At 40.8% G+C, this 24,017-nt stretch overlaps 1 protein-coding gene and 1 pseudogene across 3 annotated transcripts in view; one reads left to right on the top strand and one right to left on the bottom strand.

Annotated features, from left to right (window-relative positions):
* The window catches only part of LOC145466748 (uncharacterized), a 46,116-nt pseudogene that overhangs the window by 10,468 nt on the left and 11,631 nt on the right, over window positions 1–24,017 (top strand). The gene's annotated exons all lie outside the window — the stretch shown is intronic.
* Window positions 3,818–17,839, bottom strand: LOC145465460 (uncharacterized). Of its 2 annotated transcripts, XM_081449241.1 has the most exons (4): window positions 17,543–17,839; window positions 14,835–14,949; window positions 11,354–12,190; window positions 3,818–10,599 (listed from the first exon to the last, which is right to left on the bottom strand). In XM_081449241.1, exons 3-4 carry the CDS (start codon window positions 12,147–12,149, stop codon window positions 4,679–4,681), a joined length of 6,717 nt encoding a protein of 2,238 aa, XP_081305367.1. In that variant the 5' UTR covers window positions 12,150–12,190; window positions 14,835–14,949; window positions 17,543–17,839; the 3' UTR covers window positions 3,818–4,678. The 2 variants fall into 2 exon arrangements, with proteins under 2 accessions (XP_081305367.1, XP_081305366.1); XM_081449240.1 differs by lacking the exons at window positions 14,835–14,949; window positions 17,543–17,839 and having other exon boundaries at window positions 11,354–12,881.

Below are 24,017 nucleotides of genomic sequence, written 5' to 3'. Positions count from 1 at the left end.
GATTTTCAAATATAAGCTACTCATCGATTAAGTATTAAAAGCTTTTCTTTTTGACAATCACAGTGAGCAAACTGAAACACTTGAAAGCTTGAATGTCATGGACAGAAAATCTGTTCAGCTTGAAATGAAATCTGCCCCGGCACATTTTACCGCTCGTACGGGCCTGTTGGTGGTGGCTGTTTTCGGGATTTGCTCTTTCTTTCTGCTTTGCAACTATCTTCTGCTAAATCAGCGCATTGGAGCCATGGAGGAAAAATTGGAAACTTTGCAACGAAGCGAGAGACCAAACCCCAACGTTTCTTTTGATGATCAGAAGGGCACTGAGAAGGTGTTGCACCCCAGAGAAAAGAGATCGGTCAGCCTGTCAGATTTGGAAAAACGGCTGCGATTTTTGGAGCGAAGGTATTTAGTTTTGCATTCCAGCGTTTTCTTTTGTTTTTCGAATGTTGAACAAGTGACTGCATTGAGATTATATCGGTATCACACACTTCACTGTCCATGTTGTTTCCTCATGTAATGAGCTTCACATTAACTGAATACGGCATCCCATGTGAAACGGATTTAAAAAACGAGCGTCCTTGTGTTTCAATTTATTCTTTTTCCTCATGTTACCCTCATTTGCCGCCAAATGATGAAAACATGAAATTGCCCAAAATAAAGTAGGTAAAAAGCTGTTAAAACTATGTACACTAAATGTTTTCGATCTTTGAGATCATCATCAGAGTGTAAGTTCTGAAAAAGAAAAGTGGGTCAGCCTTGCATCAAGATTTCGTAACGCCCAATTCCCAGAGGAAACTTAACAATGTGAGGTGAAATTCTCGATATCGATCTTGGTTGTTTTAACTTCGGGATGGAAGCGTGCGATGTAAAATGCTTCTGTGATTCTCTGTTTCATTCAAGAGTGAAGTGTGGCTAAAATGCCCCGTGAGAAAATGTGATTTGTATGATATTTTACATATTTGGCTGGTTCCAACTGTTTGTCGACATCAGAAAACAAAGAACATCCAAAATCAGGTTACGTAATCTTTACCGACTCCCAGTATGTTGCAAGCCTAGATTGCAAGTACCAGACAATGGAATATTAACGTGAATACTCAACGTGCTTGCGGCAATAAATAGAGAAATAAAAATTGAATAAACCAAAATTCGAAAAAAGTGGTAAAGCTTCCAAGGTGTTACGTAACTTAACAGATAAATACAAGTTTTAAGATAAAAAATGTGCTTATTAAAAGCTAACAAAACCCTGGAGTATTATGTAACTACTAAAGCTAACAAATCACTAACTATGCTGAGAAAAATTGATCTCGTGTATCAGTGACAAGTTTACCTTTGAGTCAAACCTTTTTTTTTGACAATGCGTCTCAGTGGATCAATACAAGGCTAGTCTTATTTACCATCTGTTATTTAGCAAAATTCACATCAAACCTCGCCTACTTATTCCAAGGCGCGTAAGTTCAAACGGCTTTCTCTAAATGTGCAAGGATGAATGTTAACTAAAGAAGAGAAATTTTCTCATATTTAAAAACTCAAAAAGCCACAATCATTTCTTTGCAAGAAACCTATTCATCACGTGAATCAGTGAAAAATTGAGGTCTACAGACTGAGGCACTGAACTACACACTCAAAAGGAGTTTGCACTGTCTTAAATTCCAGTTACCTCTTCATTTAAAAAGCATTCAAGTGGACCCAGAGGGAAGCCTTTTCTATTACAAACATCTACGCCCAAATAACTGCCACGGACATGACGAAGTCATACAAATACTATGCAAACAACTGACTTATTATATCTAAAACTGACAAATCAAAAGTCATCATCTCCAGTGACTAAAACATCACTTTCAATCCAATTAACAAACTCGACGGTCTCCTGTGGAAGGCTACAATCAAGGAGACTGACTAAGGCTCACACTACTCCGGAGAAATGTGAAAACGTAACATTATTTCTGCGGTTGAGCCTACCGTCCACACCCTGAATCCGACACGAAAACGGATCTTTTCGAAAACGCTCTTCAAACGGAGGGACTTGAAAACGTTGGGTTTGTGATTTAGCGTGGACGGTAAACATATTGTAGACGGAGGTTTTCGAAAAACGAAGAGATCACGATAACCATGGTGATTGTTGCGTTTTCAAATTTCTCCGGCGTAGTGCGGACGGAAAACATTTGATACGTTTTCAGGGTGAAAATGACGATTTCAAATTTCTCTTGCGCAGTGTGGACGGGCCATAAATCCTTTACTTACGAATCAAAATCGTTGAACCTAAAACGAGGATTGACTACTTTCTTATCTCGCGGTCGCTTTCTTGCAAGGGACGCGAAACAAGCCGAAATTGGTACTTTAATTGCGCTTCACCACAACTCAATCTTCTTTAAAAGTATTCAATGGTTTTAAAATCACCCTGTTGGAAGACGTACGATAATTATAAAGCTATATGGCTGTTCGCTGTTCATTTGGCGCACTTTTCTAATATCCACTATCCAAGGGAATTTTCGCATTGCTCTTGATCGCACTTCTCTCAAGTCTATCAAAATAAATTTAATTCTAAAAGACAGAACTACTCTTTTCAACCATCACTGTCAAATTAACGGAGTTCTACTTGGAATTAGAACTCTCTAAAGATAGGTTGTTTAGAGCGTTTATTTCACTTTTATTTTGATTTTCTTCCATTTCCTTCGATGAAAATTTCGTAAACTTTGACATTACATGAAATTTGTCCAGAGGAGTCTCCTGAAGGCCCGAAAAAAGTAAGGGTTACAAAGGTAATTTCGTCGCTTTTAGCAAATTTGTGTTTTTTAGCTCCTCTTAAAAAATTGTGTTATAAATTTTCTCAATGAATTAGCAGACAGAGGGCGTAAACAGTAATTACCGCTCTACACTATTTGAAGAAATTTTACCATAGAAAACTGGAGATATTTCACGTGAAAATTTCGCATTTTTTGAATCTCACAACATACATCACATAATAGGAATTCGCCAAGATCGCTATTTGAGCATGTGTGAAATTCCAAACCACGTGCAAGCGCGTGCGCGGTCAGGAAACTATATGAAGCCACCTTAAGCAAACACTATTTTATTTTTTGGGGTGGGGTGGGGTGGTTTGGGGAGGAGGCGGGGAGAAAGAAGGCTGGAAATTTCTTGCTTCGACAGAATTTTTTTTTCTGTTTTTTTTTTTTGTTTGTTTTGTTTTGTTTTGTTTTGTTTTTTGCGACTAAAAGCACTCAATTTTCCTCCCAAACATTGTCCATGTGGTATACAGAATACATTTTTCATGATTCAGCCTGCATAGCCATCACTCGAGAAAATGGGCCACAAATTTTGCATCCCCCTTCCCACTTTGCCGTTCTACTCTTACACCCCATCTTCCTCCAGAACCTGATATGCAGTCTTCTCGTGATTTTAAAAGTCAATGTAAATGGTCACTTTTTTACATTTTTGTTCTTTAGCATTTTCTTGCTAAAGAACTGTGCCAAGGTGACGGAGGTCGTGATTACTCAAGTGTGACTGAGGTCGAGTTTAACTGCGGTTGTGATTATTGAAGTTTGGTAGAGGTCGTGTGTCAGTGTTTACAGTGAAGAGCTGTTTCAGAGTTTTACACCTGTGAAGACTACGTTCATCAGAAATAAATCATCTTTCTTGCTGTTCCGACATCCCTGCATTCTGTTTAGCTACAGACAATCATTTCCACTTAACGATCACGCGTAACAAAATAATCTGTCCGATCTATACAGCCGACACCATGAACAAATCAAAATTTGACGAAAATACAAGAAAATGACGTCAAACGCAGGGGAAACGTTTTAGAAGGTCAAGACTGACGACAGTTAAAATAATTGGATGAGGAAAACCCCGTATAAAAGTCTACAATAAGCAATTAGTGCTTTTTTCTTTCTTTGTTAGTCATATATAACAGACCGTAAATATTTTCAAGGCAGTTTGAATCACAGCGGCAAAAATAATACTTTTCTTACTTCCGCGTTTGTAAAAAATTGTTTCTTCCGGTATTTTAATATCCTTAGCAGTGCCAAGCGAAATCAAACCAAACACAAAATCACTTTCAACAATCAACCTAAACCTGCTATAGAATGAGTGTGCCCCTGCTCCTAGAGGTTTACTTTCCTCTTATCGAAATTCAGCCGCGAAGCGGCGACAGTTAGCCACAGAGAGGCAAGAAAATTACAGAGAAAACTCTGGTTACAAACAAATCGTATTTTACTTCCGTTAAGTCAATAGGATCAATATCTGATCCTAAAGCTCTGCCTAGAGGAGAGATTCCGTGTTCGATAAAAGAGATTTTCTTTTCTTAGTGCTCCGCACCTCGATCTTTGACAAGAAAATAATACAAGAGAGAAAACCTCTGGACCTGGGTGGTAAAAATGGATAATATAAATGTCAGATTACCGGCTCATGAGGATATGCTGACAGCCAGTTTAAGGAATTGTGTCAGAATAATTCACTGTTCGCCCCTAATCAGACTTCTACTTGTCTCACACCCTGCAATGACGTCTGGCAAGCTGCAGTAGGTCCACGTCAAGGAAGCTTAAGGTCCATGATCGCGAGTAAAACAAAGGTTGAAACTTAGGTACTAGATGTGCTTGCGTGATTTTCTTGCAACAGATCTCGTCAAGTTAGTTTCCCGCGCTGGAGCGATTAACGAGGTCCTATAAAATTGCGCTGTCACCTAATTTGTATCCTGTGAACCGGAACATTTAGCTCTGCTTGCGTGTTCTTCTCTTAACAGTTTCTTTCGAATTTCACCTAATTTCTGCTGTGTGTTTACCAACGAATAGTAACTGTCTGCTGTGTCTGCGTGTTCTTCTCCAAACAGTTTAATTTGAATTTCTAACCCACGCTGCATTGAATAAAGGGCGGAGGTGTAGTCACCAAGGTTGTATTGTGTTGCCCCAAGTTGACAGTAACTGTCCGCTGTACTTGCGTGTTCTTCTCCAAACAGTTTCCTTTTAATTTCTAATACGCGCTGGAATGAATTGACCGCAGATGCGAAGTCATATACGTTGTTTTGTGTGACTCCAAGTTCATGGTAATACTTGGCTGTGCTTGCATGTTGTTCTCCAAACACAGTCTTTCCAGTTTCCAACGCGCGCTGTAATGACTGGAGAGCAGAGGTGTGGTCACCAAGGCCGTCTTGTGTCATCCCGAGAGCAAGGTAACTGTCCGCTGTACTTGCGTGTTCTTCTCCAAATAACTTCCTTCGAATTTCTAACGCGCGCTGGAGTGGATGGAAAGCAGAAGTGTAGTCCCGTCGGTTAAGATGTGTGGCCCCGATTTTACGGTAACTATCCGCTGTACTTGCGTGTTCTTCTCCAAGCAGTTTCTTGCGAATTTCTAACGCACGTTGGTCTGAGTGGAGAGCAGAGGTGTAGTCACCTAACTGGTATTGTCTGGCCCCAAGTTGATGGTAACTTTCCGCTGTTTTTGCGTGTTCTTCTCCAAACAGTTTCTTGCGAATTTCTAACGCACGTTGCTGTGAGTGGAGAGCGGAAGTGTAGTCACCTAACTGGTGTTGTGTGACAGCGACGTCACGGTAACTATCCGCTGTACTTGCGTGTTCTTCTCCAAACAGTTTCTTGCGAATTTCTAACGCACGTTGCTGTGAGTGGAGAGCGGAGGTGTAGTCACCTAACTGCTGTTGTGTGACGCCGAGGTCACGGTAACTTTCCGCTGCTTTTGCGTGTTCTTCTCCAAACAGTTTCTTGCGAATTTCTAACGCACGTTGGTGTGAGTGGAGAGCGGAGGCGTAGTCACCTAACTGGTGTTGTGTGACGCCGAGGTCATGGTAACTTTCCGCTGTTTTTGCGTGTTCTTCTCCAAACAGTTTCTTGCGAATTTCTAACGCACGTTGGTCTGAGTGGAGAGCGATGGCGTAGTCACCTAACTGGTGTTGTGTGACGCCGAGGTCATGGTAACTTTCCGCTGTTTTTGCGTGTTCTTCTCCAAACAGTTTCTTGCGAATTTCTAACACACGTTGCTGTGAGTGGAGAGCGGAGGTGTAGTCACCTAACTGGTGTTGTGTGACGCCGAGGTCATGGTAACTTTCCGCTGTTTTTGCGTGTTCTTCTCCAAACAGTTTCTTGCGAATTTCTAACGCACGTTGGTCTGAGTAGAGAGCGATGGCGTAGTCACCTAACTGGTGTTGTGTGACGCCGAGGTCATGGTAACTTTCCGCTGTTTTTGCGTGTTCTTCTCCAAACAGTTTCTTGCGAATTTCTAACGCACGTTGCTGTGAGTGGAGAGCGGAGGTGTAGTCACCTAACTGCTGTTGTGTGACGCCGAGGTCACGGTAACTTTCCGCTGTTTTTGCGTGTTCTTCTCCAAACAGTTTCTTGCGAATTTCTAACGCACGTTGGTGTGAGTGGAGAGCGGAGGTGTAGTCACCTAACTGCTGTTGTGTGACGCCGAGGTCACGGTAACTTTCCGCTGCTTTTGCGTGTTCTTCTCCAAACAGTTTCTTGCGAATTTCTAACGCACGTTGGTGTGAGTGGAGAGCGGAGGCGTAGTCACCTAACTGGTGTTGTGTGACGCCGAGGTCATGGTAACTTTCCGCTGTTTTTGCGTGTTCTTCTCCAAACAGTTTCTTGCGAATTTCTAACGCACGTTGCTGTGAGTGGAGAGCGGAAGTGTAGTCACCTAACTGGTGTTGTGTGACAGCGACGTCACGGTAACTATCCGCTGTACTTGCGTGTTCTTCTCCAAACAGTTTCTTGCGAATTTCTAACGCACGTTGCTGTGAGTGGAGAGCGGAGGTGTAGTCACCTAACTGCTGTTGTGTGACGCCGAGGTCACGGTAACTTTCCGCTGCTTTTGCGTGTTCTTCTCCAAACAGTTTCTTGCGAATTTCTAACGCACGTTGCTGTGAGTGGAGAGCGGAGGTGTAGTCACCTAACTGCTGTTGTGTGACGCCGAGGTCACGGTAACTTTCCGCTGCTTTTGCGTGTTCTTCTCCAAACAGTTTCTTGCGAATTTCTAACGCACGTTGGTGTGAGTGGAGAGCGGAGGCGTAGTCACCTAACTGGTGTTGTGTGACGCCGAGGTCATGGTAACTTTCCGCTGTTTTTGCGTGTTCTTCTCCAAACAGTTTCTTGCGAATTTCTAACGCACGTTGGTCTGAGTGGAGAGCGATGGCGTAGTCACCTAACTGGTGTTGTGTGACGCCGAGGTCATGGTAACTTTCCGCTGTTTTTGCGTGTTCTTCTCCAAACAGTTTCTTGCGAATTTCTAACACACGTTGCTGTGAGTGGAGAGCGGAGGTGTAGTCACCTAACTGGTGTTGTGTGACGCCGAGGTCATGGTAACTTTCCGCTGTTTTTGCGTGTTCTTCTCCAAACAGTTTCTTGCGAATTTCTAACGCACGTTGGTCTGAGTAGAGAGCGATGGCGTAGTCACCTAACTGGTGTTGTGTGACGCCGAGGTCATGGTAACTTTCCGCTGTTTTTGCGTGTTCTTCTCCAAACAGTTTCTTGCGAATTTCTAACGCACGTTGCTGTGAGTGGAGAGCGGAGGTGTAGTCACCTAACTGCTGTTGTGTGACGCCGAGGTCACGGTAACTTTCCGCTGTTTTTGCGTGTTCTTCTCCAAACAGTTTCTTGCGAATTTCTAACGCACGTTGGTGTGAGTGGAGAGCGGAGGTGTAGTCACCTAACTGCTGTTGTGTGACGCCGAGGTCACGGTAACTTTCCGCTGCTTTTGCGTGTTCTTCTCCAAACAGTTTCTTGCGAATTTCTAACGCACGTTGGTGTGAGTGGAGAGCGGAGGCGTAGTCACCTAACTGGTGTTGTGTGACGCCGAGGTCATGGTAACTTTCCGCTGTTTTTGCGTGTTCTTCTCCAAACAGTTTCTTGCGAATTTCTAACGCACGTTGCTGTGAGTGGAGAGCGGAAGTGTAGTCACCTAACTGGTGTTGTGTGACAGCGACGTCACGGTAACTATCCGCTGTACTTGCGTGTTCTTCTCCAAACAGTTTCTTGCGAATTTCTAACGCACGTTGCTGTGAGTGGAGAGCGGAGGTGTAGTCACCTAACTGCTGTTGTGTGACGCCGAGGTCACGGTAACTTTCCGCTGTTTTTGCGTGTTCTTCTCCAAACAGTTTCTTGCGAATTTCTAACGCACGTTGGTGTGAGTGGAGAGCGGAGGTGTAGTCACCTAACTGCTGTTGTGTGACGCCGAGGTCACGGTAACTTTCCGCTGTTTTTGCGTGTTCTTCTTCAAACAATTTCTTTCGAACTTCTAATGCACGCTGGTGTGAGTTAAGAGCAGATGTGTAGTCCTCTAGGATGTTTTGTATGTTCCCAATTGAATGGTGAATGTCCGCTGTGCCTGCATTTTCGTTTCCAAAAAGATTTAGTGTAATGTCAAGCGCTAGTCTTTTTGTGAGAAGGGCCTCAAGATACCTCTCCCTTTGGAAGTAGACATCAGCAAGGTCAAGGTAACACATTGCAACTGCTTTATTGTGTACGTGGCGAAAGGCTAACGAGCTTTCCTCACAATCTGGGGACCTTTCTCTACCTTGTGCGAGTGCTGTTTGATGGTAACGGATTCTTCTTTGATAAAGCTCCACTGGGTCCTCAATCTGATTAAAAGTTGTTTCATATTTAGCTAAACTGCGATGAAAATTGAACAAACCAAGCGAAATTGGGACATTTGTCTCGAATTCTCTCAGCATCTGGAGTACCTCATTGCTTACGTATTGTTCCGTACCAGTGTCAAAGAAATTCTTTGCCGCTTTCCCGACCAGAAAAATAACGTGCAATTTCAGTGGCTGATTGAGCATGCTGGTCGTTTCTCCTCGAATCTCCTTTTCTTTGTCAGTTTCCTTTCCTTGGTTTTCCAGTGGTGAAATAATAAGCAACTTCTGGTCTCTTAATGCTTTACATTCCTCGTGTATCTTCTTGTAGAAAAACGTCGATCTTGATGAATCATTCTCGAACTGATAATAAGCCACAAGGATCTGTAAAATAACAATCTTAAGAATCTCATGTTCTGAGCTGTCGTTCAAAAATGAAAGGGCCTCCTCTAAGCACTGAACACCACTCTGGATTTTTGCGTCAACAAGCTGACAGATGCCTGAATAGCACATAGTCTTTCCTTTCTCTACTTCTGACATCAAGGAAGAAGACGCTAGTGTCGACATTTGAATTTCCTTTGCTTCCGAGAGCATTTGCTGGGTACCTCCTTCTGCGCCCCACGCCACTTCATAAAAAGCCTTAGAAACAAGTAATCGACGGTGAAACTCGGTTGCTTCAAGCTTGTTGGCAGCCTCAATTGCCTGATCGTAAATCTTGTGAAACTCATCTCGTTCTAGGAAAAAAAGGGTAGTCAAAAAAATTTCTGCTTTCGCTAACACTTCGAAAACACCGTCAGCTAAGTTGGAATCTGAACAACCCTCTATCAAGCTTTGAACAATACTTGGTTTATCTTCATAAAATTCAACATATGCCGGCATTGACTGTCCAGAAAGAAACTGTTCATTGAGATTCTTGAAATGGGAAACGTAAAAATGGTTGAGGCGGACTTTCGCATTCAAAACCGTTTCTTTCATCAGATGTTCTCCTTTCTCTCTGGTAAATGACTGAAGAAGCTTGTGCATTGAGAATGATCCAGGTTGTGAACTTGAATCGAGGAGGGATTTTTTGCGAAGACTTTCTAATATTATTGTGACATGAATGGTTTTTGTTACACCCAAAACAGCTGCGGCGACTTCCTTATTGAAACTCTCAGGAAGAATACACAAGGACACAAGCGCTTCTTTTTCTTGCGGAGAAAGTCTCTTGAAAGAAGAGTCGAAAAGGAACTGCAATCGCTGACTCGTTCGATATAATGGATTGTTCAACATTTCGAAGATACTTTCTGAAGAACACTCCATGAGTTCAGCTAAAAACTCGCTCGGTTGAGCACCGTCTTCCAAAATCAAGGAGCACAACATCTTAATGGCCAGAGGTACATGCCCACAGATTTGCGTTATCTGAATGCAATCGGAGGTAGTTGCTCTAGGTAGCAATCTCTCAACAAGACTTTGAGAAGAGGTTTTATTTAGTGGTCTTATTCTTACAGTTCGATGACCTTGGAAATGCAAATTCATAAATTCGAACGATTCCCTCGTGGTTACGATCAATTTCACCTTCCCATTTCGCCTGAGAATTTCTTCAAGAAGTTGCAAGACATCTTCCTTCACATTTGGTAAATCACTTTCTAATAAGTCGTCGGCATTGTCAAGAATAAACACGCAATCATCTGCAATGTTGGCGAATAATTGGCAAAGCTCATCATCAAGGGATAAACGCTGAACAGGTAGTCTATTTGTTTCAATGGGTTGTCTAAAGAAGCTAAGAAGCTTTGATGTGAGATCTGCTTTTGTCTGAAGTCCTCGCAATGAGAGGAAATACACTGACAATCCTTGAGAGTGGAGATCATGTCCCACTGCGGTTGCAACCGATGTTTTTCCGAATCCAGGTGAGCCCCAGATCGATACCATTCGGGTAGAGTCGGATGTCACATGTGCGGTTACTTCGTTACACTCGCTCTGGCGGCCAGTGAAGTTTGGAACCGTTGGAGGGAGGCAAGATTCTGGTAGCGACGGGTTTTTACCTTTTAAAGGACAAAGGCAGAGAAAAAGACAAATGATGAAGTAATTAAATATTGAGGTCAAAGGCTTAGGAATATTTCCCACCTCTTACTCTCCTATAGAAAGCCCTCATTTAACAATAATACCACCGACAAGACCAAAAATTTAATAAAATTTTCTGCCCTCCTCGATTCCTTATTTCAATTTTCTTGCGAGTTGTAATTTTCAAAAAGCTCAATTTTCTATCTATTTTTTTTTTCTTTTGTTTTAGTGATTTAAATAGCCTGCGAACATTGCCGCCTCTCGCGGCTAGTGGCGAACCTTGCTAGCGGCTTGGAGCAACACAGGGCGGCTGTTTGTATTCGTAGAATACATTTCAGAAAAAGTTGGGGAAAAACTCCCTCCAAACTCTTTGAAAGAAAAAACCCGGTCTTTTGATGGCCAGATTGTATCGGTAATTTCCACCAAACACACCTCTTTTCTCATAGTACTTAAGCGAAAAACAGACATACAATGCAATTATAAGAGAAAACAACAGCTTCCTAGTTTTAGTAAACATGTAAAATGTACTACAACAGTTTGTATTTTTACGACTACAGACTTAATAACTTAGCAAAGGAAAATTTTAAACCTCTATTTGCAAGAAGGATTAATTAGATTTGAATCCCACTCAACACGCCAGTTTGTCCGTTCCAAATCATGTGTTTAATAACACAGTTTCGCTCCTCACGGTTACTTGAGAATTTCTCTGTTTATAAGTATATATGAAGTTGGTACCTGAGAGTTTTGATCGATCATCGTCCAGAGCTACTTTCAGCTCGTTAATCTTTCGCTCTAACTTGGCGATGTCTTCTTTGTCAGTACAATCACTTTCCACCATTCGCTTTATGGCAGTTGATAGGGCTTTTAATTCGTCGATACCTGATCTCACATCCTCCAGAGACTTGATGTATTCCGAAGTCTCTTCTCTGATACGTTGCTCCAACTTACGAACTTCATTTGTTGGAAAGTGCGACTCGTTCAAACTTCCAATGGCATCAATTGAAGCCGTCGGGACGCCAAGGGCACTGAACGCATCTTTAGCGTGTTGCACACGTTGATCAAATGTTGTTTTGTCCATCTCTGATCTTGCCGAATGGCAAAGTGAATTTCTAAGAATGCGAAGTTGATCAATTGCAAGTGCAAAGGTTTCGGCATTGTCTCCTCCCGGGCTCACCACCGATGCATGGAAACTGCCAAAAGGAACACCACGGGGCTTCGCGTACAAATCACAAAGGTTCACGCCGTGTATGGTGAAGGATCGCGCAAAGATAGTGGCTTGAAAAAAGTCGGTACAATCCCACTCATTGTAAGACAGGTGTGTGTGAACTTTGGTTGAACCACCCTCCGCAGAGACAAACAAATTTCTCACAGCAGTGGAGTCATCCCAGGGCTGGAAACCGGGGCGATGTCCAAAGGTGTTGTCCCACATGCTTTTGAAAGTCTGACGTAAGGCCTTGGGAAATTCATTTAAAACCAGGGACGAAAACTTGAAGTAATTTAACTCCTCATCACGGTAGGACCTCAAGGCCATCTTGCAAATCCTGACAACACAGTCAGAAGGTCTTGAATTACCTGAACAATAAGTGAAATTCATATTACTGATTAACTGTTCATTGTGCAATTTGATTTGTAGCTGATGCGTTTTTTTTTGTTTTGTTTTGTTTTGTTTTGTTTTTTTCAGATTTCTCCTTTTCGTAGATTCTAGTCAGGGGTGGGGTTAGCGAAAAGTTTAAGTAGGTCACTTATACTCTTTCCTCGATCAACAACAGAGAGAGTCTCTCTAATTCGAGTTGTAAAGTGAACGTGAAGATGACTAATGAATTTAATTTACCAAAGAAATAGAGTTTTGTAAATACGCAGTGAACATAAATTTTACAAATAATGCAATCAACTCGGATATTACGGCGTAGTGAGATGTCCGTGTAACTTTACCGCCAGTTCTAAACGATTTTCCACATTTGAATGGCGCCAGGACCTTGTTTATATACGAACAGAACAAAACAAGAATTTAACAGATCATACGAAAGATTAGAATACGGTTGCACTTGTGGAAGAAATTAGACCAAAGTGTTGGGCACATTACATACGGCTTTTTGAGAATTCTCACCGATCCTATTCTTGAGAAAAATGGATCAAATTTAAGACATTCTATGTGCAGTTTAATTTGTGCTACGGTGCTTTTATAATGCTAATAAGTTGTCTATTTCTGACAGTTTTCGAAACTTGATTTACATTTACTTGATAACGTTGCCATAAAGACTGATTTGACTATGCATTAGCAGGACTTCATTGACCAGGATCGTGAATTCTTGGTTTACACTCAAATTGAACGATAAGCTAACACAATCTGGCTAAAGGCCATAAAAATAATACTAGATGGAAAGCAAATTTCGGAGAGTAATTAACTCTGTTGTGTGGAAATCAAGCATGGCTATCCACAATATAATTGTGCGCTTAAACTTGAAGACTTGAAATTGAAACCATCGAATTTTTTCTTTGAGCCTATTCCTGTTCTTAGCAGACCAGATACTTTCCACAGATCAGGTCGAAAATAGACAGTTATCCTATAATGTTTGACTGTTTGGGTTCAGATTCAAAAACTCTCAAACAAAGCAACACAAACTGAGTGACAAACACAGAGGCAAAACTGAGAATTACCACAAACATAGTCTCCTTCAAATTAGCGCTGCACCAGCTCTACTACAATGGTGGACAAAATTCCTTGGGACATTTGCGTCATTGCATGAATTATCTGTGTTTTTTAAACGGAGTTTGAAAAAGCACTGTTATCCTTTTCAAAATTCGTGTCAGCCCCTCCCCCCTCCCACCCCATACAATGTTGAAACTCTTGAGAAATGTCCAACATTGTATGGGGAGGGGGGGGGGGGGGGGAGGGCTGAACAAGTGTAGTTGAATTCACGCGTGACTGTTTGTTTAGCGCGTGTGAAAAAGCGCCACAAGTACAAATTTGTCCCAAGACTTTTGTCCATGATTGTAGTCCAGCGTCATCAAAATACAATTTAGAGGTTTTAAATGTCGATCCTTACAAGAGCAATTTTCCACCTCATTCTTCTCTTCAAGGAGTTCCTTGACGTCATTAGCTCAATGACACTGCGGATTTACTTTTCAGAATCCTTGTGCATACAAGACTTTAGAAAACCACCCCAAAAGTCTACATGGCAATATCAGACCCAGCTAATAACCAGAATATAGATTTGAGACCAATAACCAGACAAGCAAGCTCTATCGAATGCCCTATTTCAATGGACAAACCATTTCAGATTAAAATGATTACAAAGGGAATCCCTACAGGACCACGAAAACCTTAATCATTTATTCCACGAAATACGCATCCTTACTCCCCCTCTCCTTCAAAAGAAGGAAGAAAATGAAGACAGTTACTTAGTCATTATCGCTATTAAAGTTTGACAACTGCGGTATTCCATATATACGTTTCAAATTATGAAACGTCTTATATGAGAGGCGATCTTTGAACTTCGATGCTTTGGCTTCAATAATAGAGCAGATGTGGCTAAAACCAAGCATTGATTAGGCATCTTTGAGAGAGGAACGAGTCGATTCATAGCACTTCTTTACCCAACGAAGCCACAAGATAAAGAGAATCCGCAAAGCCAGAATCTCCCTATTTTATCAGTGTTAATGAAGTTTTGACTTCACTATCACGTGTTTTAAAACGCACCATTGTATTAAAGTGTTTACATCTGAAACTGAGTTACGCGAGAGATCGTCTGTCCTAAAATGAGCTCAATAAACCACTGTCCAGCAGCCTTCAGTTGATTTCGAGCGAAAGAACATGTATGACCGCTTGTTTTTTAGGTAAGTTTCAAGTTTCCTTTTGCAAACTAAGCAGATGCAATTCAAAACAGAATTTGTCAGGATTTTCACGGTGGGTTGTTTCGAGTTCTTAAATATTGCTGCGGATAGCGCTGATCAGAGGATTTGAGTTACGACACAAATTAAGTTCTGCCAGCGCACCTCTGTGACGAATGGTGCCACTTTCCAAGAATAACGCATTCCTTAGGCCTCGAAATTTAAACCCATCCTGTGGTTAACGCCAAGACTTTGACGAGCAGACTACATAAATTAATGATCAAACTAAGTTATGCTACGTCGAGTACTTCGCCGCAATTTCCTAAGATTTTTTTAACCAACATAGCGAGAAATACTTTTACAAGGCATAGATAGAATACAGTACCTTTATCAAGGACAAGACGAAGTTTGACAGATACGATGACCAGTGGACACAGTAACGACAACGAGAACTGAAATGGAGCGTCTTGCAAAGTCTTAAATGATTTATATCCCCAGCACTGCAACAATGCAACAAAATGTAGCGTGACTCCTTCAGGCAATAAACGTCATAGTTACACCCATCTGACTGGGGCTTTACCCAACTCCCTATTTATGTAAATTTGCGTTTAGTGGGTATGTTTGTCATGACTACTGGCTCGAAAATTAGTCATCCATATCTCATACTTGTGGCAACAGTGTTAAGTCTTTCCATTATCGATACAAATAACGTTGAAAAAGGAATAGATGTTGGTCATCCAAGCTTAGCTTTCGAGTTAAGAAGGGTTAGTCAGTTTTTACGGGTGATGGCCTGAGAGAATGCAACCGTTGAAGTAAAGATGAGTCAGTATAACCCTTTACGCAAAAATTACAGATAAAAACGACCTCACAATGACTTCATAACACCTTTATCGGAATGAATAAAAATGAAGGTTTGAAAATAGCCAGAAATAGACGACCATTTAGCATTATAAAAGCCTAGTCAAAACATACGCCACATCACAAAGCTCACATTGAAATTTATAGGCTACATGCTGTTCATCAACAATCGGCGGTTTTCTTTCTTGCGCTTTCAGCTCTTGCTCGATAATCTTATAGCAAACAAACACAGGCTGAATGCTTGTGTGAAACTTCTGTCTCTGAGGTGTTTGTGCAACTATAGTAACTGACTATGCTTTTGAAGTAGTAATCCGTCGTCTATTTATTATATTTTCGAAACTTAATTTACATTTACTTGATACTTAATAGCACCGACACGTCGATTGTTATCTTTATTTTTTGCTGGTATGTCTGTTAGCAAAACCTAATGCTGACCAGGATCGCAAAAACCTTCGTTTAGTCTTTTTACGCAGTATGATAAACTAAGACAATCTGGCTTTAATGGCCATGAAACTAATGAGAGAAGGGAAACAAATTTCTGTTATGTGGAAGTCGTGCATGCATAACCATTTAGTATATTAACCGAACTGGAAAATTGACAGGAGCTGAATTGAAACCACCGCATCTTTTTCTTTAAGTTTATTCCTATTCTTAGCAGACTAAATGCATTAAACGAGAAAGACCAAAAGCCAGTCAGTTATCTCAAAGTTTTGACCGTTTAGGATCGGATTCAAAAACACTCACAGACTCTTAGCAACGCTATACAGTCCTCAAAAGAAATATCAGATATGAACGGAGTACGCATCCTTATTATCCAACTGCAACGAATACCGTCTAAATAACTGTACAAATATACAGCGATATTGTACAGTAGAAAACCTGTTTGCCATATTTGTACAGTAGAAAACCTGTTTGCCGTACAGGTCGACGCGCGCACGCAAAACTGTCACACACTCCCTCTTTCATTGATAAATTTATTTACTACAGGAGTTTGATAATAAATCCCATCTTAGATGTTTTGGTTTGTAATATCGCTGTACATTTTTTACTCGTTGTTTGTATTTTGCCTCGTACTACGGGCTCGTGAAAATACGGCACAACTCGTAAAAATATACAGCGATACTACACACCAAAACATCTAATAAGATATATTTATTCTTCCTCTCCTTCAAAAAAAAGGAAGAAAACGAAGACAGCTACTTAGTCATTATCGCTATTAAAGTTTGACAACTGCGGTATTCCATATATACGTTTCAAATTATGAAACTTCTTATATGAGAGGCGATCTTTGGACTTCGACGCTATGGCTTCAACAATGGAGCCGATGTGGCTAAAATCAAGCAGTGATTACTCTTTCAAAAGAAGGAAGAAAACGAAGACAGCTACTTAGTTATTATTGCTTTTTAAGTTTGACAACTGCCGTATTCCATATATAAGTTTCAAATTATTAAACTTCTTGTCAAGCTTATATGAGAAGCAATCTTTGAACTTCGATGCTTTGGCTTCAATATTAATAGAGCAGATGTGACTAAAATCAAGCATTGATTATAGGCATCTTTGAGAGAGTAACGAGTCGATTCATAGTACTTCTTAACGCAACGAAGCCACAAGATAAAGAGAATCCGCATTAAGCCATCAAATCATCAAATTAAGCCAAAATCTACCTATTTTGTCGGTGTTAATGAAGTTTTGTCTTCACTCTCACGCGTTTTAAAACGCACCATTGTATTAAAGTGTTTGCATCCGAAACTGAGTTACGCGAGAGATCGTTTGTCCTATGATGAGCTCAATAACCCACAGTCCAGCAGCTTTCAGTTGATTTCGAGCGAAAGAATATGTATGACCGCTTGTTTTTAGGTAAGTTTTAAGTTTCCTTTTGCAAACTAAGCAGATGCAATTCAAAACAGAATTTGTCAGGATTTTCGCGGTGGGTGTTTCGAGTTCTTAAATATTGCTGCGGATAGCGTTGATCAGAGGATTTGAGTTACGACACAAATTAAGTTCTGCCAGCGCACCTCTGTGACGAATGGTGCCACTTTCTATGGATAACGCATTCCTAAGGCCTCGAAATTTAAACCCATCCTATGGTTAACGCCAAGACTTTGACGAGCAGACTACATAAATTAATGATCAAATTAAGTTATGCTACGTCGAGTACTTCGCCGCAATTTCCTAAGATTTTTTTAACCAACATAGCGAGAAATACTTTTACAAGGCATAGATAGAATACAGTACCTTTATCAAGGACAAGACGAAGTTTGACAGATACGATGACCAGTGGACACAGTAACGACAACGAGAACTGAAATGGAGCGTCTTGCAAAGTCTTAAATGATTTATATCCCCAGCACTGCAACAATGCAACAAAATGTAGCGTGACTCCTTCAGGCAATAAACGTCATAGTTACACCCATCTGACTGGGGCTTTACCCAACTCCCTATTTATGTAAATTTGCGTTTAGTGGGTATGTTTGTCATGACTACTGGCTCGAAAATTAGTCATCCATATCTCATACTTGTGGCAACAGTGTTAAGTCTTTTCATTATCGATGCAAATAACGTTGAAAAAGGAATAGATGTTGGTCATCCAAGCTTAGCTTTCGAGTTAAGAAGGGTTAGTCAGTTTTTACGGGTGATGGCCTGAGAGAATGCAACCGTTGAAGTAAAGATGAGTCAGTATAAACCTTCACGCAAAAATTACAGATAAAAACGACCTCAAGATGACTTCATGACAGCATTATTGGAATGAATAAACATGAAGGTTCGAAAATAGCCAGAAATAGACGACCATTTAGCATTATAAAAGCCTAGTCAAAACATACGCCACAGCACAAAGTTTACATTGAAATTTATAGGCTACATGCTGTTCATCAACAATCGGCGGTTTTCTTTCTTGCGCTTTAAGCTCTTGCTCGATGATCTTATAGCTAACAAACACAGACTGAATGCCTGTGTGAAACTTCTGTCTCTGAGGTCTTTGAGTTGTTTCCACACGATGTCTACAGAGTGCAGGTCTTTGAAGGGCAGGACTACATGAACCAGGCTTCCTTGGTTAGAGGAGAGTAATTAACATGGATGCTAATTAGATGCCTTTCAAGCAATAAAGCGTCAATAAATTGCTTGGTGGTAGCATTTATTAGCCAATATGGATACTTCAACCAGGGGAAATGACAACGCTTTCCAACGATCGCATCCTTCGGAAAAATAGGATCAACTCGAAGATAAAACATACCCTGTTTGTGCGACTATAGTAACTGACTATGCTTTTGTAATAATAATCCGTCGTCTATTTATTATATTTTCAAAGCTTAATTTACATTTACTTGACACTTAAATAGCACCGACACGTCGATTGTTATCTTTATTTTTTGCTGGTATGTCTGTTAGCAAAACCTAATGCTGACCAGGATCGCAAAAACCTTCGTTTAGTCTTTTTACATGGTATGATAAACTAAGACAATCCGGCTTTAAAGGCCATGAAACTAATGAGAGAAGGGAAAGAAATTTCTGTTATGTGGAAGTCGTGCATGCATAACCATTTAGTATATTAACTGAACTGGAAAATTGACAGGAACTGAATTGAAACCACCGCATCTTTTTCTTTGAGTTTATTCCAATTCTTAGCAGACTAAATGCATTAAACGGGAAAGACCAAAAAACACCCAGTTATCTCAAATTTTTGACCGTTTAGGATTTGATTCAAAAACACTCACAGACTCTTAGCAACACTATACAGTCCTCAAAGAAATATCACAAAGCTAGTCTCGTTAAAATTAGCACTGCCGGAGATCTAGTTCAACGTCATCCACACACAATTTAGACATCAAAAGATGTCCTTACGAGAGCATTTTCCCATCCCATTATTCTCTGCAAGGAGTTTCTTTCCAACGTTTTATTACGTCATCATTTCAAATGCCTTTCGCAGTTCCTTCGCATACAGGACCTCGGAAAAACGTCCCCAAAAGTGTACATGGCAATGTCAGACCCAGACAGGGGAAGCCCTACAGGACCGCGAAAACCTGTATCATTTAAAATAAGATACGCAGCCAAGTTCCCCTCTCCTTCTAGGAGGGGGGGAAAACGAAGACAGATAGTTAGGCCAGCAAAGTCACAAGATAGAGAGCATCCATAATAGGCCAAACACTACGTATTCTCTGAGTGCTGCCGAAGCTGCGAGACGTCACTTTCACGGCTTTTTGCGAGCAATTTGTTTATATCCGAAATGTTGCAAGAGATCGTGTGTTCTTTAATGAACTTTAACAAATAACGGGCCAGCGGTACGGTTCTCAGCTGATTTTGAGCGAAAGAATATGCATTGTTGTTGTTTTGTGTTAAGCTTCAAGTTCCTTTTCACAAACAAACCAGATGCAATTGAAAACAGAATTTATCAGGGTCTTCACGGTGGGGTACGTCGTGTTCTAAAATATTGCTAACTAACCTTGGCTCGTGGCGGCAATCAACCGCATAGAATAACAATAATGTCAATCGTAGAACAATTTTTGCCAACTGGCGCATGATAGAAACGTACCCGTGGTATGCAAAGCACTTGTGGAAAATCTATGTTAATGTTACTTGCTGCCCATTCAATATATTACTTTATAAGCGCATTTATTTTTATTACCTTTTGCATTTATGACATGTCGATCTATACATTCAGGGTAATTTAAAGGAAGTGTGTAAATTTAAGAAACAAGCGAGCAAAGACGACAGTTAAAGCAGTTTCACATTCGGTGTCGTTCTGTCCTTGTATTTAGATAATGGAGAAAGGAAAATCAGATCGATAAATAGAACTCGGCCGGGCAAGATAATTCCATTCCTTAAACCTTACATTACATATCTAATATTTCACACGGCTAAGAACTTGCATTATTTTTTGTATCATCAGGAAACAACCATTGTAGGAGCCGGCTCAAACTTGTGCTATATATTTGTCTGTAGCAGTTGAAAGATGCAACTGCACACTTCTAGTACAGCAGCTTCCCTGGTTTCCAGGACTCATCCGTCTTTGTCGCGTTCCTTCTGGTCCCACGGAACCTGGGATAAAGTAAGAGCAAGGGAACGAGTTAAGCTAATGAATGTTCACAGCAACGCATGAATATTTCGGAAATCAAATTTTGTGGAACATTCTCGTACAAACAATGACCACTTTTCAAAATGGTGGAGAAAACGGCGAAATAACTTACGTACTTTGTTACAACAGCAATTTAGAAGGTCTTAGTAGCAGGCAGGGCAAAGAGCTTCTGGTGATTGTTGCGCAAAACAAATTAATCCAGGAACCATAATCGGGGAATCGGCTCCTGATTAACCTTATGATCCCTGATAAATACTCGGTAGACCTGATTACTAGTGATATTGCTGATTTTTCGAAAAAAAAAAAAAACTTTTATCTTAAGTCATTTACAAGCATTAAGACATCGAGAGCTCCGCAAGGCGTCGCACTGGTTTGCTGAAGAGATAGGTAAACGACAATAGAAACAAATCGTTTGGGATAAATGGCCACAAATGTGACGAGTTTAATTGCAACTAATGTTACAAACAAAGATTAAAATCTCTTCAGGAAAGGTGAGGTTAAAACTTTCGCCACCAGTAAAAACTAAAATGAAATACTACATAAGATATGTTGACAGTCTCCGGGTCGGTGACCGGGGAGGTGGGGGGATAAAGAACAAATACGTCTTAACGCTGAATAGCTGAAAAGTTCTTCTTGCGATGATGGCAACAGTAGAAGGGGGCCGCGTGTACGTGATAACCAACCTTGTGTACTTAACTGTGACACGCGCCCATTTTTCATTGGACAAGAGACTTCCATTGTTGCCAAATTAGAACACAACCCGCAAACTGATAAGACATAGGAAATGCCGTGCGTTAAAATAACATTACGCTTTCAGTTATTGGCATAATCATGTTTGTTTCTTGGAGTCCATAAAAGATACCATCTTCTATAAACTGTAAACACGTCCACATTAGTGACAGTTTTCAGTTAACATTTTGAGAGTCATTCAAACTGAAAGGGTGGATCTGCAACAGGGGGATCTAGGTGGAGATTGCAGGGGTTGTGCATTACCCCCCCCCCCCTTCCCTCCTAAGATGAAGCCTTCTTCCTATTCGCTTTTAAAATTTGTTTACCTCACCAGTCAGTTATGCCATTCGTTAGTGGTGCACTCTCTCCTAAGAAAAATCCTGGATCCGCCTCTGGCAAAGACTCGAAACGACATGCAAAGAAGAGTAAGATAGAGACAAAACTCTGACTGGTTAACTTTACTAATCACAGCTGTTGAGACACCCTTCAGATATTCGGATTAATAACGTAACTGAATAATATATATTCGGTTTTTAGGTTTCTTTATTTTCAAAGTCCTTTATGGGAGTCATCTACAGTACGTTATCGGAACTTCAGCATTGAGGAAACTTGCAATTTTTTCGTAATATTTATCTTTGATTTTAATTGGAAGGCACACATAATTTAGAATACTGCAATATATAATTTACATTACTAACAATACTAGCAACACTGACAATACTACGGCAAATTTTCTTGGCGTGGCCCGAACTCAGGCGTCAGTCTTGTTTACGTTTGAAATTTTAATGGCAGAAATTGTCATCTAGATGCCATTGCGATTCTGTCGAATTTGTATTTTAAAATCACTATAACACTGAATGAAAAACAGGTCTTCGCTCTCCTGCTCGTGACAAGCCCTCAAGAGTTTTTTTCGGCGAAAGAGGATGGCGTGATGTGAGTGTCTGATTAAAATATGACTCGCGATATAACCAAGGCACAGGTTTGAGCACTCAAATCACGGAAGACGAAACCTGACCTCCGAAGAGCCTGCTCACAGATTACACTACACTGCGAACAGCCTCTCTTTTTCTCGAAAATTTGGGGAGAAGGACGCAAGAAAGAACGCAAAACAACACTAGCGTGCGAGCGTGACATGAAAAGCCGCGAATTGTAAGTGGCGCGGGCGTTGGCTGGCGCTACTCGCGCGGCTCGCGGCTTCATCGCTTAGTGACACTCGCACGCTCACTTGTTTTGCGTTCTTTTCCCGGATTTTCGAACAAATTAGAGACTGCTTGCAGTTTAAAACTAGGCAGGTCTGACACAATTTTGCTTAGTTGATGGGTTGTGACTCGTATTTTTTTGTACGAAACGACAGAAACCAAAGAAACAACCAAACTCAACATATCCACATAATGTTCAGTGAAATTGAACAGTAGAGATATATTGAATATCAGGCGTCTATTTAAGAAATTGAAGACAGACGCCGAAAGACCAAAAATAAATAAATAAATAAATAAACCATGATTTCATGGATAGCATGATGATCAACCCCTGAAAGTAACATCAAAACAACTCCTCCACAAAATGCTAAGGGGATCCGTCGAAAAGCCACTAGTGATTTATCATAACTTTATCATGTGACGAAAAACAAAATGTGAATTATTAGAGAAAAAGGAACAGTTGCATCGATTTTCTGCCACCAAATCTTCGTTAACTGTTGAATGATAATATAATAATAATCGAATATTTCCTTAGGATAACCCGTCAGTACAAAATACTGTTATCAACGGGGTCCCGCTAAGAAATAAAAACTAATAAACTAAATTTGTGCAGATGAAAGCAGAAGCTAGAAGCGAAGATTACTCACTGCTCCGACAATAAAAATTAAAGGTATTTAACTGAATTTTAGCAAGAGACCCACGGTCATCATGGGAAATCCAAAATCGTTATCCGAGCGCAAAAATAGCAAACCACTCAAGGTAATTCGCGACTTTCAGAATAATAAGGGAAAAACTCACTGACATTTTACTGACTTGTTTGCCTTCTTTATTTGCCATGGTTTATTCTTAGTTTTGCTGTTTGGTTTTCACAGCGCTATCGAGAGAAGCAGAACTGTTTGTCGTCATGGCCAGTCTTCGACGGTAAAGTGTCATTTTGGGCACTGTGTATAGTTTCCGTACACGCCATTGCATTTCGAAGTAAAATAATTTGACGAGGTCGATGTTTCTAACGCAAGTGAACGTTTTAAAAAACAAAGCATTTAGTTTGTTGGTATAGAAAGAGACCAAGTACGTAAACAACTGAAACATGTAAATTTAAGCAAACGAAGGGACGAAGAAGAAGAACGGGGGAAGAGGGGGAGGGGGAGGGGGCTGAGGCTCAACGAATTGGGGAATAGTGGGTGCTCCCTCGCTCGCCCCACCAACACCGATTCCGCCGTCGATTTTTCGCTCTCGTGCCAAATTTCGCGCTTCGAGAATTTACCCTTTCGCCCTCTCCCACGGGACGCTTGCAACGTAGGCTAGTACTGTCAGAACACGCCGGGAAGGTTGCATGCATGGGAAACGTTAATGTATATTTCTCCTTACTACCGTTAAGAGTCCCATCGTCATGAGAAATTGTAGCCTGCCTAACCGGCGTTCAACGGGGGAGGGGGAGGCAAAGCGCGGATTAATTTTTGCCTCCCTACCCCTTCCCCGTTAAGAAACTGTCTACACTTTACCTGCCTACACAGCAAAAGACGTTTTTTCAAGGTAGACATCCTGATCCCAAATTTATGGTGTGTTTTTTTTCTGCGTCACTGAATTAAAAAGGTGAACTGTTTAAGCTGCAAAACTGAAGTGTATTTCTCCACTTTAGCGAATAGGTGGTAAAGCTTTAAAAATAACAATTGATGTTTCGTATCATCATCAGTTCGATAGCAGGATCTAT

Source organism: Orbicella franksi, chromosome 13 (genome assembly GCF_964199315.1).
Source record: "Orbicella franksi chromosome 13, jaOrbFran1.1, whole genome shotgun sequence".
In the NCBI taxonomy this organism is placed as follows: Eukaryota; Metazoa; Cnidaria; class Anthozoa; order Scleractinia; family Merulinidae; genus Orbicella; species Orbicella franksi.
This window is presented reverse-complemented; position numbering and strand designations above follow the sequence as displayed.

What these genes read in the sequence shown, in the direction of transcription:
- LOC145465460 (XM_081449240.1), bottom strand. Translation starts at nt 12,212, where the DNA reads ATGAATTTCACTTATTGTTCAGGTAATTCAAGACCTTCTGACTGTGTT. An exon ending in TGATCGATCAAAACTCTCAG is followed by an intron (nt 10,600 to 11,353) that starts GTACCAACTTCA and finishes GTCCTTTAAAAG; the next exon opens with GTAAAAACCCGTCGCTACCA.